General features: G+C 39.5%; 1 protein-coding gene across 1 annotated transcript in view; it reads right to left on the bottom strand.

The window, feature by feature from the left end:
* The window catches only part of LOC145334511 (gamma-aminobutyric acid receptor subunit gamma-4-like), a 105,367-nt gene that overhangs the window by 29,415 nt on the left and 56,181 nt on the right, over nt 1-19,771 (bottom strand). The window contains exons 12-14 of the mRNA XM_080179970.1: nt 15,003-15,075; nt 14,394-14,470; nt 4,585-4,648 (exon numbers count right to left, since the gene is read on the bottom strand). Coding sequence (XP_080036096.1) covers nt 4,585-4,648; nt 14,394-14,470; nt 15,003-15,075 — 214 coding nt within the window. The remainder of the gene's footprint in view (nt 1-4,584; nt 4,649-14,393; nt 14,471-15,002; nt 15,076-19,771) is intronic.

The raw sequence follows: 19,771 nt of genomic DNA, 5'->3' as shown, positions 1-19,771 counted from the left end.
ATATATCTATTAGCCCACAATTTTAGAATAAAGACGTTAATATTTTTTTCCAGTATGGCTTTGAAAAAGATTATTGGATTAGAACCGGTTCTCAGCCATACTGAAAAAATAGTGTACAGCATTGTATTACTGATAATTTTCCATCTTGGCTAACAAAACTGGTTTAATGTAATGATTTACATTTTAATATTCACAGAAAGCTGTCTATAGTACGATAAATAACTATTCTTCTGAATTCAAACAGAGTGAGTTAAATGCCTTTGCCAAAAACAGGCGCAATGATTAACCTCCTCCAAGATAGAGGACTTAAAATTAATGGGTTGTTGAATCAGACGTTACAGTGTTACGTTAAAAAGTCGAACTCTTCTCCGATAATTTTTAAGTTGGCTTTTATTTTTAGATGTAGTATTTTTTAGACAATAAATTTTTAAAATATTCAAAAGGGGTAGTTTCACGAAATGCATTTGAACTTAATTTTGTGAACCGCATATTTTTTGCTAGTTAATGAGTTAAACTATAGTTATATGACATATATTTGGAAAAATTTCCATTTTCTACCACGTACTTTTTAAAATATCAAGACTTGAAAATCGTCTTTTTGTACGATTTTCAAGTCTTGATATTTTAAAAACTACGTGGTAGAAAATTATAATTCTTTCAAATATGCCATAAATATGTAGTTAACCAATTAACCAGGAAAAAATATGCGGTTTACTAAATTAAGTTTAAATGCCTTTCGTGAAACTCACCTTTTAGACCAAAAAAGAAGACGACAACTTAATTTAAGTTTGACTTTAGCAAAGTGATTAACATTAACATTATGAATATCTCAAAATCTCAAAGATAGATAAATATGTAACCTTTGCTGGTTAACTTGGAGAAAAAAAAGAGTTGTAGATTATCGTTATATCCCTCCTTTCATGACTAATAACTAAAGATTAAATTTGCTTATGAAATGAGGTATAATTAAGCATGATATGCTTAATATTTCAAACAGCATATTATATGTCTATATAGATGTCTTATATAAGGACACTAGAGTTGATTAGAATAGCTGAAATTTGAAGTTTAGTACCCACTACCTACCTCATATCATCAATAGAGAAATAATAATAGTAAATCTAAAATTTTATCTCAAACAGTTATAACTGGTAAACATAATAAGCTTTACTTTACAGAAAGTGACCATTGCTGACTTTCTTATTAGAGTTAGATATTTCTGACAAGTATCTATATTGAAATAATGACATTATGATGGTAACCTTTGTTGATTTAATAAAAGTGTAAATTTTTTTATAAACTACATATAAGCAGAAGCTATTTTATGTTTTAAAATGTCCTCCTGTCCAAGTTTCTATCTGATAGAAACGAATCGGAGTATCTCAGTTGCTAATCAAGATATACAACTGGAATTTTTCTAGATAATTCCCTAATAAAAATCCAGAATACACAATTTATTGTCTGTCTGTTAGTCATGTCCAAAAGACAAATAATTATTTTGAGATTTTCTATTTTCCAGATAGTTATATTTTATGACCACTGAAATCTGATCTACAACTGACTTTATCCGTTCGTTCATCATTTATTTATTGTCCTTGACCACCTATGGGTGTTGTCATCCTTGTTTACTTAGTCATTCATTATCAGGCTCATTTAACATAAATACTCTTCTAATATACCAAACATACATACTCACACACGCACACAAACCACATACTCACACACAAACACACACACACACCACATTCTCACACACAAACAAACACCCACACACACACACACACAAACAAACTTCTTTAATACTACGCATTTATCATAACTTGGCATAACTTTGCAAGCCAAAATTATGATATTTTGGTCTTGTAAGTAATTCATATAAAGACGTCTTTTATATATATTTATCAGAGAGGGGTAATTACAATGTAAATTACACTGGTACCCAAAGATATATAACGACATTATCTTATTTGTTGGCTTTAAACCTTGGGTACTTTTATTTGTTTGGTCGGTTTCGAACTAGTAGGATCCAAACTTTCCAAACAATAGTTTCAATTTATTGAAAAGGCAATATTGTTTATCATCATGGGAGATGTATACCGTGCCTTATCCCTTATCTTAACTGGACTATATTAGACTAATCGTAATAATATTAATTTTAGCAAGAAATGCTTTGTTATTATATTGTAAAATTTTTAATTTTAGATTTTTTCATTTAAATTTCACATAAAAGAATAGCTAACAGTAAAATTTGCTATATAATAGAATACATAATATGATAAACCTTGACATTTTTATGTCAATTTAGATAATTCCATGCTTAAATGTAAAAAACATGTTTTTTTTCAAAATTAATGTAATAATGATAATAATATGATATGCGGCAAATGTAGTAAATAAATGCATAAGTGTAGGGGGAAAAAACTTATGTTTTCCCTTTAGATAGACTCAGACAAATCAGGGATACCAGGAAAAGTATGTGATATTGGGCAATCTTTTAAAATTTTAGCCTATTTGTTGTACGTAATTTTTTCTGGGATACTTTTATGCTCTATTTCTACCCTCTCTCTCCGACCCCATTTAGAAATTAAGTTGAAATTAGAGAGACAGCGCAAAATGGGCACCAAAAAAAGATGAAGTCAAACAATAAAGTTGTCCAATGAGAGGCCAGTATACATTGTAATTGACCATTGGTGAAAAAATATACACGCCTCTTATTTGTTATTTTATCGTATGACGTCATTTTTTGGTGCCTTTTTTGCACTGTCTCGAAATTAGGGGGCAAGCATATCCCTCTATCCCTGTGTGAGACACATTACTATAGTTGACCTTTCTCTGTATTCCTGTGTGAGACACATTACTATGGTTGACATATCTCTGTATCCCTGTGTGAGATACATTACTATGGTTGACATATCTCTGTATCCCTGTGTGAGATACATTACTATGGTTGACATATCTCTGTATCCCTGTGTGAGACACATTACTATAGTTGACCTTTCTCTGTATTCCTGTGTGAGACACATTACTATGGTTGACATATCTCTGTATCCCTGTGTGAGACACATTACTATGGTTGACATATCTCTGTATCCCTGTGTGAGACACATTACTATGGTTGACATATCCCTGTATCCCTGTGTGAGACACTTTACTATGGTTGACATATCACTGTATCCCTGTGTGAGACACATTACTTTGGTTGACAGGACCAGACCATAACAACATTATTTTAGACAGAAACAAGGATAATAATCTACATAAGAAGAACAACCACACTTAATTACATTTAGGATGCATTAAACACTTGTAAGAAAGTTTCAATATTTATTTTAAGTGTTTCGTTATACTGAAAACAAAAAGGTACCTTCTGCTACTATGTGACAATAAAAGTTTGTTTAGGATGCGAATGCCTTGGCCCGTAAAGGGTTGGTTGTCTGCAATAATGGAGAAACTTGCGCCATGGGACCTATATGATAGGTCTTGTCTAATATTTTCATATTTGATATATATGTTATGCAGTATGTATTGCAAATTTAACTATAAATTTCAATAATTTTGTCAATTTTGATTTAATATTTTTATAGTTTATATTATGACGTCATTTGTAGAAAAAAGACATTAGTAAACATTGTAGAGTAACTACGCTATTTTGCTATGTTTAGTAATATACATTTCCTTTTTACTGTCTTTTCTGTTATTTTTTCTTTTCATTTTGTATTTACAATTTACTGACTTGTAAGTAATTTAATGGCAGCTAAAAAAAGACTAGCAAAACATACATCTGATTATTTCTACTTTATTTGATATGAGATAATTTTGCTTGGGTTTAGTAATCCCCATAGCTAAGTATATATTTTTCCTGGGTACATTTTTTTGTTAATCCATAATCTTTATTTAAGTATATATACGGAAATATTTGTAATATATCCATTAATTTTAATTAACATTTTGAATTTCAGTTTTACAATGACATCTGAAGAGAGCAAATATGCTCGAAATGTTTGAAAAAATATCTAAAATTCATATTTTATCTGTAAGGTAACTTTTTATATTTTCAAATAGCGAATTAAAAAAATCATGGAATGAACAGATATTTAGTTGTCATTACAAAGCAAAGAAAGAAAGAAAATATGAGAAAATCACACATCCTTTAAAAATAAGCATTACCGACAGACAGACAGACAGACAAACAATATACTAGATGCGCATATACCATAGAAATCTGAACTGAAAATTTCGGCTATAAAGAGAGGGGTAGGTTTCTGGTAAAATCCGTAAAGGTTATGTGTTATAAGTAAAAAACAGTAGTAGAACGATAAAAATTTTTGTTATCTTTAAAAAAAACTTTTTGTCTATAGTTATTTTCAATAAGAAATACACATATTTAGTGAATATTATCGTTCTACTACTATTTTTAAGCCTTAAACACACACCTTTTTGGATTCTACCAGAAACCTACCCCTCTCTTTTTTAGCAACCGAGAAAATTACATTTCCCCCATAGCGTTACGTACTGACGGACAGACAAAGTGAATTATAGAGTAGCTTTGCTATTAATAATTCAGGTTTCTATTATAATTTCCTAGAACAGAGAAGACATGGATGATACAGGACACAACCCACGTCTCTACTGCCGTCAATCCTTCAGCCTGAAAACAGAAAAAAATGTTAATGTAGGAGTTGCTAAGCGCAATTAATGATTTGTTTTTTTGTTTGTTTGAGAAGTGAACTATAATTTGGAATCATGCTATGGGTAAAAGTGAAATAAAAAACTAAAATTAGGAAATAAGAGGACTTCGGAATAAAAATTAAACAATTTTATTACAGCGTGTTATTAATCGTTGGCTTAAAAACTTTAAATTCTTTTATTATATTGTGATTGGTTGGTCCAAACTAGTAAAGTATGAAATCTCAATTTTTGTAGGTTTAATCTACAAATCGATATAGAATATGTAATTAGCGTGACAGGTAAAATTTGTCGTCAATTTAGGTTGCTAATATAGTCCTCATATATAGGTCAATGAAGTTTCTCAATGGTCAGTGAAGGAGATAGGACAAAGTCATAAAGAAGGAAGGGGGGTACCTTTAAATTAGCCAGCTAGAAGAAACATTTTATCAGGATATGTAAGAATCTCTCACAATATTCAAGTATTCTATTTCCATTAATTTACTAAGGTATAATTTTCATCAATAACGAAAATGTACATTTTATTGTCCATTATCTTATCCCCCAATTTCCCTGCAAAGAGTACAAACAAAGTACAACAAGGAGCAAAATTGCTGAATCTTTTTCATGGGACATTTCTTATGGTTTTAGACTATTTCTAATTTTGTTCTAATAATATGAAATTGGGACTAAAAACTAAAAAGACTAAAGATGTAATAAAATAATCTTCTAAAATTACTCAACTTTGTATTTAACTAAAATACTAGTTTAAACTGAGATGATGTTATATTCTAAAATAATATTATATACCACTAAATTTGCTGTCATTTATATTTGCAAAGGGTGTCCACACACAAAAAAATATTTTTATGAAGGATAAATGTTATTTTAAGAAATCTAAAGAATTATAACTATAAGTACCAATAGCTGTTGGGATTTTATAAGTGTTGTACATTTGTATACGACATGATTAAAGTTTAAAATTAATAAGACAATTATATCATTGCTGTGTGGTAAAAACACTGTTGCAAATTGCCGTGGGTTTATGTTTAGTGGGTAAGAAATGTCTTAGATGAATCTATTAAGCCCCATTCCACTTATACAGTAAAAGGACTGAATAGCTATTTTTTATATCTATTTTGTTTTACAGGAATTTTCTCTAAACATGCCTGTCAATACTCCCCCCCCCCCTCTGTTTTAAAAAATCAAATGAAAGTGTTGGGGAATTTCATTCTTCTTTGCTCAACCACTCTAGGAGGTGTTACCATGCGCAAAGTACCTGCGGTGCAGTGCCCTAAACCTGATGGCTACCCAGTATCCAATATAACCTAACCTAACAAATAAACTTATTGCAATATATTACTCCCTTCCCTTTCCCCCCTGGTTAGCAGCGCCCTTTTGTTATTATAATTTTAATAAATATTACTTTTTGAAAATTATACCAAAAATCTTTATCTTCCCCTTTTTATCTTTCACAAAAAGTAAGTTCTCGGTTAATTTAATGTGTTATCCTTCCTTTACCTCTTAAGAGTAATGTGAATTAATTTGTAACTATCTTAGCTATATCATTATCTCTCTCTCTCTCTCTCTCTCTCTCTCTCTCTCTCTCTCTCTCTCTCTCTCTCTCTCTCTCTCTCTCTCTCCTCTCTCTCTCTCTCTCTCTCTCTCTCTCTCTCTCTCTCTCTCTCTCTCTCTCTCTCTCTCTCTCTCTCTCTCTCTCTTCTCTCTCTCTCTCTCTCTCTTTCACATGTTATATCCTTGGTTTTCTCTTTATCTTTTTACTTTTTTACTTACACTTTTATCAACTTCCATAACTACTTAAAAATGACAAACAGTCCACTCGTATCATTAATTAATTTATATTTAATTAATGCATAAACCCCAAAACAGACACAACTCATTACCATGCACAGTCAGGACATCTAGTCAAAGTGTGGTAATACGGCAGCAGACGGACGGGTATTTTACAGAGTTGCTACGCAGTGGCTTATCAAGTCAAGCCTTCTGCACTAATCCTATTATATCACCATTCACCTCATGACCGCAGATGACCCCGTCGGCAGCGGTCAGATTGGACTGGCTAAATAGGGGAGGGGCACGGACCCTTAGCAACCCCGCGCCCCTCAGGCAACTATTCAACCGGGAGATGGTGCCTTCCCTTTTACTTCAGCTTACCCCACAGATGTCTACCGCCGCGGGCTACGCCCTTGTCTCCCACACCCCCTTCAAACCTAACTCATTGTTATAATCTATTTTGTATATATATAGTAACCACCCATTGTAAATGTATTCAGTTTAAATATAATTTCTGCATGAGTAAATCCTGCTAGTTTGTTTTGGTAGAATACTTCAAGGCTAGGGGCTCGTTGGATTCGAACTCGCAACCGGTGAGCTGAAACGCTTCGGCTTACCACAACTTGGTGTCAGCGTGTTTCAATCGAGCCCTGCAGAAACTAGCCAATTCTACCTCTGATTGGACCCTTTTGCAAGTAAGGGGACAGTCAGCTGCCAACTGAGAAGCCAACTGACCCGCAAGACGGCCTTTTTAGGTCAATTTTTCATCATTTTGAACGCATTATGTAGGCCTCTGGCCTACGGCAAGCAGATTTAGCCTGCTAAAAGCGCCAGTTTACGGCGTTTTTCCGTACCGTGTGGGAGTAGCGCTAGGTGCGCAGCCACGGTTATCGGATAATTTAGCTCAGACGGCTACAGAACTGAGTCTAAATTGGCAAGTGTAGCTGGGACAAGCCCCAGGACACCCAGGCCAAACCTACGAGACGGACAGCTAAGTGCTGGTCTCCCTGAGAAGGCAATGTGTGGCTACGAAGCTTCAGCACACAAGTAAGGCCTACCACTGCGACGGATAGCAGAATTTGAGCCCAAGGTACGGCAGGACGGGACATTCCCTGCCGTTACCCCCAGGATTCGAACCCGCGGCGCTGCAGGAAGGGCCATTCCCTGCCGCCATCCTTCGGGATTCGAACCCGCGGCGCTGCAGGACGGGACATTCCCTGCCGCTGCCATCCATCGACACTTGCAGGACGGACATTCCCTGCTGCCATCGCTTCCAGAATCACACCAAGAGCTCTTAGTGATAACTACACATAAGTCTTTATAAATGTCAACCAAGTGATAAAAAGAAATATAAAATTGTTGACCCAGTGATAATTGATAAGCTCTAGTGATTCGAAGCTACAGTATAAGCCACCACCAGCGGTCTACACACACCATGGTAAGCGATACTACCATAGCTGCGGTTCGGCCACTGCCGAAGTTTCTGCCGACCCCAGCCGAGCGGGAGGCCCCCTTGTCTCAAGGGCAGGACCTCCACTTCCCCTGCCACATCAGGGTGAGGTTTCCTACTCCTGACCCTGCCCAGCACGTACAGGTTGATGCCATGGTAGATTCTGGCAACCGTGTACCAGGGTCTGCTGTTATTTCTGAACACCTCATGCTCGCAATGGGCGTGCAGCGGATGTTGGTTCCAGACAACACCCAAATCCTGACTGCTAATGAGGAAGGGCAACCCCTTCAGGTAATTGGAAAATTATATGAATTATATATGGCAGTCTCACACACTCTTATACTCCATCTGTACCACGTGACTGTGGTACGGAATCTCTCACACCCTCTGAACTTAGGAGGGTACTTTCTCAAGGAGTTCGGAACTAGGCTCTGTTTCGACATGCAACCCCCCTGCTTGTGGGTGCGTGGGGAGTTTATCCCACTCCGTGGCGTCCCACTAGACCGGGAGACAGCCGAGAGAGAGTTGAGTTAAGAGGGGCCTCTGCCAGGCCCACTGCCAGAGCAGCCGCGTGTAGTCGAGAAAGGCACGCACTGGGTGGATGCTGCACTGAACGCCCACAGGGGGACCAACCTGCTAGCCATGGGAGTGCCCCCAGTGCCCAAGGTGCCTCTGGAGAGCCTGCCAACGACGTTTCCCGAGATTTCCAGCCCTCCAGAGCCTATCTTCTCCGCCGATACCTTTATCAACGGCCAGCCGTGTCCACCTGGCCCCCTCTACCTGGGGCCCCCAGCAATCCAACCAGCCAAGTCCGAGCCCAGGCCCGTCAAGTCGCGGTCTGATGCACTCGGAGCCGCGCCCAGCCCCCAGGAGTCAGCCTCTCCCGGCGCCGTGCCCGTCAAGTCCTGGCCGGACGCCCTCGGAGCCACGCATGGCTCCGACACCTCAGCCCCTCCCGGCGCCGAGCCCGTCAAATCGCGGCCGGTTGCTCCCGTAGCCGAAGCTGACCCAGTGCCAGCCACTTACAGGCTAAGTGCTGTCACTCCAACCAATGGCCAACCACCCCAACTCCGTACGGCCAAGCGGGTGGTCCTACCTGGACGCGGCGTCATGGCTGTCCCTGTTGAGCTAGTGGGACACCGCACCAAGGATGCCATCCAGCTGTCTGCCCCAGAACAGAGGTTTGGGGAGTATCTTGTCATACCAGAAGGCCTGTATGCGCACAGGCCTGGCTCCACCAGCGTGTTCCAAGTGCTGGTGGTAAATGAGGGGGAGATGCCTCTCCTGCTGAACGCCGGCCTCCCCGTGGCTGGGGAGCTGGTGAAGCCTGACATTCTGGAGGTCTCCGACAAGCCTCCCCCTTGCATACATTCGTTCCAAGAGCCTGTTGAGCCCCCAGATATGCAGCAGCTGTGGGCAGCCCTTGAGATGGAGGAGAACGAATTTCTGCGCAAGGACCCCCTGCTCAAGAAGGAGGTCTGGACCCTGCTGTCAGAGTACAGGGACGTCTTCTCCAACTCTACCCCAGGCTGCATTGACGTAGTAGAGCTACAGTTGCGCCTCAAGCCAGGGACCCAGCCGATCCGCCAGAGATTTCGTGATCTGAACCCACGGCAGGAGGCTGAGCTGGAAAAACAACTGGACACATGATTGCAAGAAGGAGTCATAGAGCCTTCGGACTCAGCCTGGAGCAGCCCCCTGGTGCCTATCAAGAAGAAGGACGGGAGCACCCGCTGGGCCGTTGACTACAGGGCCCTCAACAAGTGTCTTGAGCTGGACAGCTACCCCTTGCCCAGGATCCAGCAGCTGGTAGAACGAGCTGGGGGACACCGCGTCTACAGTGCCTTAGACGCGGTGGCTGCGTACTACACCATCCGAGTGTCCGAGGATAGCCGGCCCTGCACCGCCTTCACCACCCCCAGAGGCTTGTACCAATGGAAAAGGATGCCCTTTGGCCTAGCCACCGCACCATCTGTCTACTCCAGATTTATTGCAGGGGTCCTAAACCCATTGGGCACGGCCAACCTCCAGTCATATCTTGATGACGTCCTGACCTTTCACCAAGACACCTGGGCCCACCTGGCTAGGCTCCGGGAGGTCTTGGAAGCCCACCGCAGGGGAGGAATCCGCCTCAAGCCAGCCAAGACCAAGCTGTTCCGAGCCAAGGTAGACTATCTGGGCCACACCCTCAGCCGTGAGGGGATAGCCATGCAAGAGGATTATATTGACCGCATCCTTGACTGGCCGGCCCCCATCACCCCCAAGGACCTGCTGGCGCTTCTGGGGTTCTTTGGCTACTACCGTTTGTTCAACCCCGAGTATGCCGACCTCACCTACGAGATGAATCGGCAGAAAACGGCCAGGACACTGACCTGGACAGCCGAGATGGAAGCCCAGCTGGTGCAGCTCAAGGACAAGTTTCGCCAAGCCCCCATCCGAGCGCCACCCAGGTTTGACCTACCAGCCGTGTTCCAGCTCACCACAGACTTCAGCAGCCGGGCCATCTCTGCCATACTCAGCCAATGCCAGGACGGCAAGGAGAGGCTCATTGCCGCCGTGGGGCGCAAGACAACCGAACCCGAGACCCGCTATCCGTCCTGGAAGGGAGAGATGGCCGCCATCATGTATGGGATCCGGAAATTTCACGGCATCTTGTCCTACCGTAGCTTCCAGATCAACACTGATTCCTCAGCCTTGCTACAGATGAAGTCACTGAACACATCCACAGGGATGGTGGCCCGCTGGCAGGAGGAGCTAGCGGCCCTAGACTTCACTGTCTGCCATCGTCCTGGCACCCAGAATACCAATGCTGACGCCCTCAGCCGCCGGGAGGATGACAATATGCCGGCAGCGTCCGCCGAAGAATTAGCAGAACAGGCTGAATACCTCCACCACCTTTGCCAGCTAGGGGAGCCCGCAGCTGGCAGACCCTCCGCAGCCCGGCTGGATCCGGACGAGTCTTAGAAGCCCAGACCCAGGATCCCCTCCTGCTTCGTGTCCGCCAGTGGGTAGCCGACGGAAAAGCCCCAACTAAGGCTGAGCTACGAGGCAAGGACCGGAACGAGCAGCAGTATGCCAGCCGCTTCGCAGCCGTGGGACTCGACGAGCATGGCTGCCTCACCACCACCGACCAGACCCTGACAGGGGAGAGGACAAGATACCTGCTGCCTTCGGTCCTCCAGCAGGACGCGTTCTTCCTGGCCCATGGAGCCCCCATGGCTGGGCACTTTGGGATGGACGCCACTATCGCTCGCGTCACCATGCATTTCTGGTGGCCCAACCTGTCCCGTGACGTCCGCCTGATGGTCCAGACTTGCCCTGAGTGTGTACAGAAGGTCACCAAGGAGAGGCTGAAGTTAGGAATCCACGTGCCCTCCCGACAGGGGTATCCACAGCAAGTCCTGTTCATTGACCTGGTGGGGCCCCTACCAGAGACGCCAGCCGGGAACCGCTACATCCTCACCTGTCAGGATGGGTTCAGCCGGTTTGTCAGCCTCTACACCATCCCCAACAAGCGCACCCTCATGGTGGCTGAAACCCTACTGCAACGCCACCTGGCCACGTTCAGATGCCCCCTGAAGATCCACTCCGACAATGGGATGGAGTTCACTGGCCAGGTATTCAAGGAACTGGCCTCCAAGCTCGAGATTGGCCTGACACATCCACCGCCCTACAACCCGCAGTCCAACCGGGTTGAGAGGTTCCATCGGACGCTCAACACAGGCATGCGACTGTTCCTGGATAGAGATGACAACAACTGGGAGCCACACTTGCCTGCTATCGCCTTCGCCTACAACACCAAGGCCTGCAGATCCACGGGCGTGACCCCTTTTCTGGCCTACTTTGGGAGAGAGGCCAAGCTACCGGTGGACTTGGTACTCCGGCTGCCAGACACTGAATATGCCTCAGTCCCAGCCAACGTCCAAGCCCTCCTGCAACGATACCACGCCATGTACGACGCAATCCAGCAGCGAGAGGAGGGAACCATCCGAAGGAGCGCGGCCGCTTACAAAGGCACGGCCAAATACGAAGTTGGAGACCTGGTCTGGTATCTGGCCCCCCGCCTGGTGCCAGGGAAGTCAGCCAAGATTACCAAGAGATGGACTGGCCCCTGGAAGGTAGTGAGACGGGCCACGGACGTCCACTACGTCATCAGACCCGCCTCTCCAACAGCCAAGATCTCGGAAAACACCGCGCATGTCGGCCGACTGCGCAAATACACAGGAGATGTCACCGCCCAGCAGATTCCAATGGACATCCAAGGCGACCTGGACGGCGACGAGGACGCCACTGAGCTGCCGGCCGGAGCTGCGGCGTTGCCAGCTAGTGAACCAGGACAGTTTCCAGTGTACCAGCCGGCAGCCGCCGCCCCACAGCTTAGCGGCCAGGATCGTGACCCGGTAGAAGAGAACCTGCAGCACCAACCCAACGAACCACCGCGGGCGCCGCCGGCCCCAGAACCACCTAGGGATGCAGTCTGGAACCCTGATGCGGACATGGAGCCCCTGCCCGCCAGCAGCGAGCCTACAGGAGAAGAAGCGGCCACTGAGATTGAAGTGGCGGCCCCAGAGGGTGAAGCCGAAGAGATGTGTCCCCTCCAGATGACAGCCATCCCCATCCGGGTGGGAGCTAAGAGGCCGAGCAACCTGGACAAGGTGGGCGCCCCTATGGAATTCTACGCGCCTTCTTCCATCATTGTTCCCCCCTTGGGAGCCTCTAGAGTGAGCCTAGGCCTCCGTGTTCAGTTGCCAGCCGAGGCAGAGCTAGTCCTGCAAACAAGGCCAAATTTCCAACGACGAGGCCTGGCTGTCGCCAACCCTCAGCTGGAAGCCAACCGGGAGTTGACAATGCTGATATCCAACCACAGTCAGACCGAGCAGCGAGTGTCCCGCGGAGCCTGTATAGCCAGGGCTGTCCTGCACCGAGCTGTGCCCCAGGAAGCGGTTGTCGTTCGCAGACAGAGGCTGCCGTATCCCCAGGTTCAAGGCCTGGTGGCTCGGGAGCCCCGCAGCCCTTTAAGGGGAGGTTGTGGTAATACGGCAGCAGACGGACGGGTATTTTACAGAGTTGCTACGCAGTGGCTTATCAAGTCAAGCCTTCTGCACTAATCCTATTATATCACCATTCACCTCATGACCGCAGATGACCCCGTCGGCAGCGGTCAGATTGGACTGGCTAAATAGGGGAGGGGCACGGACCCTTAGCAACCCCGCGCCCCTCAGGCAACTATTCAACCGGGAGATGGTGCCTTCCCTTTTACTGCAGCTTACCCCACAGATGTCTACCGCCGCGGGCTACGCCCTTGTCTCCCACACCCCCTTCAAACCTAACTCATTGTTATAATCTATTTTGTATATATATAGTAACCACCCATTGTAAATGTATTCAGTTTAAATATAATTTCTGTATGAGTAAATCCTGCTAGTTTGTTTTGGTAGAATACTTCAAGGCTAGGGGCTCGTTGGATTCGAACTCGCAACTGGTGAGCTGAAACGCTTAGGCTTACCACAAAAGGTCATGCGATAAAAAGTTGGTTGTCTGTTTGTGCAATTAAACCTAATAACCCGTGTGTTTGGACAGAAACGAAGAGATTGAGACCCTTTATTATGCTGAAGTATTGGGCCGGGCCATGGACAGCAGCCTCGCCCGAAGATAAATTCCTTTGATAAAGCTTGCTTAAAATATTTCTATTTAAAAGATTGTTGTTGCTTCTTATGAACATAATTGTCCTTGTTCAATTTCATATATTAGTTTTCATAAATTATTAAAGTAAATCTAACTCAATTTTCTGTAAATCATTTATAAAAAGTAAATTCAGTTTCATCTCTCGTAAAAAAAAATAAAATAAAAAAGATCAAAAAGCTAAACTTTGCAAAAATCTCAATGAATTCAATTTTGTCAAAATTTTCATAACTTAAAATGAATATGTGCAGGTATATGGCAAAGGAAACAAAAATTATATTGATTCTAACTCTCGAGTACCGGCATACCTATAGAACGCAAAATTTCAAACAATCTGACTAATATACATCAAACCTAACCATAAGACTCGCTTTTGTGGTTGTTGTCATCCTTGTTTTCTGTATTTGTTTGTCATAGAATTTATATTTTTAAAAGGTTTGATCCAAATAACAAAAGATAGAGGAAAACTTTTTGAAAATGTGATATAAAGATTTAAATATTCTTCATTCGTTAAAAAATAAACATAAGTAACACCTCACATTATTTTAGAAATAAATTGAAAACTAGAGGTGGGGGTGTTCCTAATAGCAGAGCAGAGCTACCTAGTACCAAAAATAAACAAACCCTTGCTATATTTTAAATTTATTTCAAAATAGGGTGGGGGGGGGGGGGGTTCTGTACTCGACTAAGCACTTTGAAGGAAAAGACCAATCTACTACTTATATCTATAAATAAAATTATCCTTGTATTATGTTAAATATTTATTGACAATACCTGCCAAGTAACAAGAACAAATGTTTACCTTTGGAGCGTTGGCTGTGACAGAATTGAAAATATTGACTAACACAAGGAATAGGGTCACCAACAGTGCCATGCGTCCTAAACAGATCAATATGAAAATTATTTAAATTATATTCTGGTGGAACTATAAAGGATATCCAACTGTCTGCAACATAGATAGATAGACAAATAGATAAGAGATATCTGATTTATACCTGGCACCACCTCTGATGGAACTATGAAGGATATCCAACTGTTTACAACAGGTAGATAGGTTGATGGAAGATCTCTAATGTATACCTGGCACCACCTCTAGTGGAACTATAAAGGATATCCAACTGTCTGCAACATAGATAGATAGACAAATAGATAAGAGTTATCTGATTTATACCTGGCACCACCTCTGATTGAACTATAAAGGATATCTAACTGTCTACAACAGGTAGATATATAGATAGAAGATCTCTAATGTATACCTGGCACCACCTCTGGTGGAACTATAAAGGATATCCAACTGACTACAACACAGATAGATATAAAGTATATTTAATGTATACCTGGAACCTCTGGTATAAAGGATATCCAACTGACTACAACACAAATAGATAGATAGAAGATATATAATGTATACCTGGCACCACTTCTGGTGGAACTATGAAGGATATCCAACTGACTACCACAAAGAGGCCAGATGGAAGGTATACCTAAATTAAATAGATATATCAGGATTTTCTCAAGTTAATTGTTCATCTACTCTAAATAAATTAATCTGGTTGAAGATTAAGATCTCAGAAACGGTTATTCTGATTGAGTTAAAAAAAACTTTGAAATATCAGAAGGACATGTGGAATATGCTTAAATTTAAATTATGTTGTTTAAAAATTGAAGACAGGGAAACTTTGATCTGGAGGATCATACATGGAACCTGGACCTGAATCTTTTTGCTGGCGTCCTGTTAAAATTTAACACTTCATTTTATTTTCTATTTTAATGTAAAAAATTCTACTTTTTCTATAGATACTATAGACCCAATATTAAAAATACCCTGAAATATTTGAAGATATAGGAATTCATATGAAATTCCAAGACAAATTTTTGTTTATCATCAACTAGAAAATTTCAATTTATTATATAAGTTTTTTTAAATTCTATACAACAATAGATTTTAGCAGGGAAACTTTTTTATGGGGCTTTACCTACCTCAATATTTAAACAACCAAACTCCCATCCTAATAAACTAAAAAAACAAAAAAACTAACCACACCTTCTAATTTTTATATAAATTTTTCAAAAATAAGGTGAAAGGGGAAGGTGGGGTTTTGTGCTTAAGAAGCCTTTTTCAGTGTAATTGCCAATACATCAGAAAGTGACTGTTTAAAAAAAAACTTTACTTTTGAATTATAATATCTTAGTTAATCAAAATCTAATATTATTTACATCATATAAACCAATATACCAAAATATTCTCTCTTTAATTTTTCTATTAAGGGATTTCCTTAAGGTGATAAGGACCTTGAAATATTTTTCTCCAAAAAGGCATGCTAAAATGATTTAAAAACTTCCATTAAAGATTCTTTCTCTAGTAAAAAGTTAAAAATTGGCAGAAGAAATACACAAAAGGAAAATCTTAGATGTGATTCTTGTTCTCTTTCTTTCTTAATCACAAGGTAAAGGTAATAGGTTTACGAGATAAAATTGTGTCTGATATCCTTATTGTATAAATTAGCTGAATGCAAACTTAGTAAAGTGTCGACTCTTTGTCTTGCAGCTGGTGACAGTCAAGTCTGAAAACTGCTGCTGCTATATCAGGCACGTGACATCAATAGTAAAATAATAGGGGAATGTCTTGATATATAAGCAGGTACAAACAATTGTCATTAACAGTTAGGCGGTGTAATCAAAGAGCTGGTTGTCTGTTGGGTAACCCATACCCATTAGTCGAGTTACAGTGCAACCAAGAACGTGAAGTATGTATTTAATATGACATAGCGAGGAATGTTCGTCTGGGCATAGAAAGTTTATCATAGGTAATGTATGCAAGTCCAGTAAAATCACACAAATAGCTGGGTAGATCGAAAATGTATTACCTACACAATACATATGTCTAACACAAATTAAAGGCATATATGTACATTTTAAACATGTTTGACAATACCTAAATTCTTGAAAATAATAAATCATTCCTTTTCAACTCAAATAAAAAAAAATACTAAAAAGTTTTATTTTATTAATATCATTCTTATAAACAAAAGTACAAGGTATTAAAACAAAACTTTACTATATGTAAAAAGATTGTATTTGTGTCATACTAAAGATGATACAAATGGTACCTATTACTGCTTTGTCTAACACATGACAAGAATAGTTAGAGTAGAGGAAATGCTTTGGCCAGTAAACAGACGCAACTCTGTATCATTCTCAATTAGGACTTCAAGAAAACTTTTGTGTAACCAAGTGGTTTGTTGTCTATTATTGGATATTACCTAACCTAATATCTTTGAGGTGGTAGAATACTTATATCCTTGAAGTCAAAGAAGAGTTATCCCTCACAACAAGATAATAATAGGTGATTATTTAATTTTTTTCTGTTGTTTTAATGTGCTTATCTGTTATGCTTTTAAAAAACTTGTCCTTGTTTTTAGTGAGAGAACATTTTTAATGAATCCTTTTGAGAAGTTGTAAGTAGATAAAAAAGTTTAATCCCCTTAAAAGGAAGATGTAATGGAGATTTTCTTCTTTAAAAATTAGTTTTTCTTTTAAATTTTAGATAGCTAAAATTGCTTATACAATCCTTTCCTATCATATTCAGTAACTTTTTAGCAATTGTTAGTGAATTTGAATGTTGAATAGTGCTTGCTAAATTGCACAACCTTTGACTTAAAATTGCTAGCTTTTCATGGTAATGAGTGACACCTGACATAGCAGCAGCAAAAAAGGCTTTAAACTCCTTAGTTATGAGGCAACCTTTACCTATCTTATAACAAGCGGTTACCAATTCCCTACATTCCTGACAAATAGAAATGGCACAATTGCACTTGAAAATATGAAGGCAAAAAGTTAAAAGCAGTGACATGGATATGTTTCCAACTTTTCAGTCCGTCAAAATAGTTATAACTTAATGAACAATGGCAATAAATTTAACTTTAGATAAAAGTGAGAAAATAATATTTAAATAACATTCTGATGTCTCTAACCCATATGGGACAAAACATAAATTGCATACTTGCATATAGTAGTTGATATAATAATCTGTTGTATGATTAGCAGAGAAGTTGTTGCATTACTGTTTTTCTTAGTGTACCATATCCCTGTTTTATAGTTATATGCACTGGTATTGATATAAATGTGAATGGTTGCATATAAAGATAAGATAAAGTTTTAAGCCTTTTCAAAAATTCAGCCAAAGCCAACATGAGTGGATTAGATATGGAACAAGGATAACAACATAAGTAGTGGATTACAGAAAAAAATTTAAAAAACCTTGAAATCATAATATTATATAGTGAAAACTTATTTCTCATCTTACCCTTGTTTTGAAATAAACTTTGTGTGTGTCTTTATTCTCTTATGTTAATTGTTACCTAAGGTTAGGTTATATTTGGTACAGGCTCTGCAGGTATAGGCCCTACTTTGTTAGGGCCCCTCCCGGGGTAAATTAGGATAAAAAAATACTCCTGTTCTATTTCATTCATTTTCAAAATAAGGGGGGGGGGGTTCTGTGCTCGCTAGACACTTTGAGAAAAAGCAACATTATTCGATTTATGTACTAATTTTTCAGTAGATACAAATTGTAGCATTATAAAAGATTAACATGCACAAAAACAGAGCAATGGTTAATTATGAAGGCAACTTATAGGCAAGATAGTCTGCCTTTGAATGAAAAATCCCTTTCTTAGTTCACTTTAATCAACAAAACATAATGTTTTGATTAAAAAGGATCTTTTAATTTTAGATATAACAAAAGCGTTTAACTGGGTCTTACTTAGTTGGATACTTTGAAACAACAACTATTGTTTATTTTATAACTAGGATGAAAATATTTACTAAAAAGCTTCATAAATGATATATATGTATATATAAAACGAAATATTACATAATAAATAATATTTTGATAATTAAAGATTCTAACTTTTACTTACTTAAGTGTTAAAGATGTAAATAAATAGATACAACACTTTAATCCGATTGCCTAATTGTGCTTAGAATCACCATTTCAAAGATATAAAATAGAAAATTATGAGATATATTTCTTACTAACATGTAGACGGATGGACATAAAAACACTTTAAGGTTGAAATGATTTTAAAAATCTAAAGTCATTACGCTTAATTTAATCTTTTAAAAATTTATTATAATAAATTCAAAGGTTTCTTTATATAAAATTTTTCAAAAATTATGAGTGCTGAATCTAATATTAAAAATATATTTTTAACAAAAATTTATCTTGCTTTTATTTTTTCTATTAGAAATAATAATTTCTTACAAACTTTTTCAACCTATAATTTTAATGGGGGATTTTTTCATTGTGATTTAATAAATTCATCGTCCATTGTCATATTTTTAAAAAATTAAAAATATATATTTTTCATTTTTTCTATTTATAAAATATAAAATGTTTGATAATTAATAAAACAAATTAATAAAGTTGCAAACCCAATGAAAAGGCATAATATAATGTAACATAATAACTCAATAAGCAATTCATTCAAAATTCTTTTCATGATAAATATGTATATGATAATGTTGTTATATTTTTAATCTTTTTAATACATTATTTTTAGAGCAGTGCTACTTTATAACACAAGTTTAATCATCCATAATTATTAGATCTAAAATATTTTACATATTACATGTTTTTTATTAGTATTTTGAAATTTCATTTATTAAAAATTTCAGTGATTTTGGTACTTTCCCTCAAAAAACCCTAAGAGCATTAAAACCTCTCTCCCCTTATTTTTAAAATAGGTGAGGCTGGTAGGTTATTTATTAATGTCTAACCTTACGGGTCCCTAACCCTGCAGAGATAACCCGTATCCAATATAGCCTAACCTAATCTGACAAAATAAAGTACGAGATCCAAAATTTTCAATTTATTTCAATATAAAGAGAGGGGTGTTTTCCAGTGCTCGACTGGACACATTGAAGGGAAAGCCGACTTTTTTTTATATTAAAGATAATTAACATAAAGCAGTGTCCATTTGTCATGTTTTTATGTCTTCAAATGTCAGGACGAATTTTAACAGGATGGTAATTTTCATCGTGTTTACTTTTCTTTTTAGCAAGGACAAGTATTAACATATTTTTGGTGAAATAATTGCAAGATCGGTCGTTTTCCTCACAATGACTTGTCAAGCACTGAAGCCCCGCTCATTTTAAAATAAATTTTAAAAAGTGTTCGGG

Source organism: Acartia tonsa, chromosome 12 (assembly GCF_053477335.1).
Source record: "Acartia tonsa isolate MP-2025a chromosome 12, ASM5347733v1, whole genome shotgun sequence".
Lineage (NCBI taxonomy): Eukaryota > Metazoa > Arthropoda > Copepoda > Calanoida > Acartiidae > Acartia > Acartia tonsa.
Note: the sequence above shows the minus strand (reverse complement) of the source record. Positions and strands in the feature narration are given on the sequence as shown.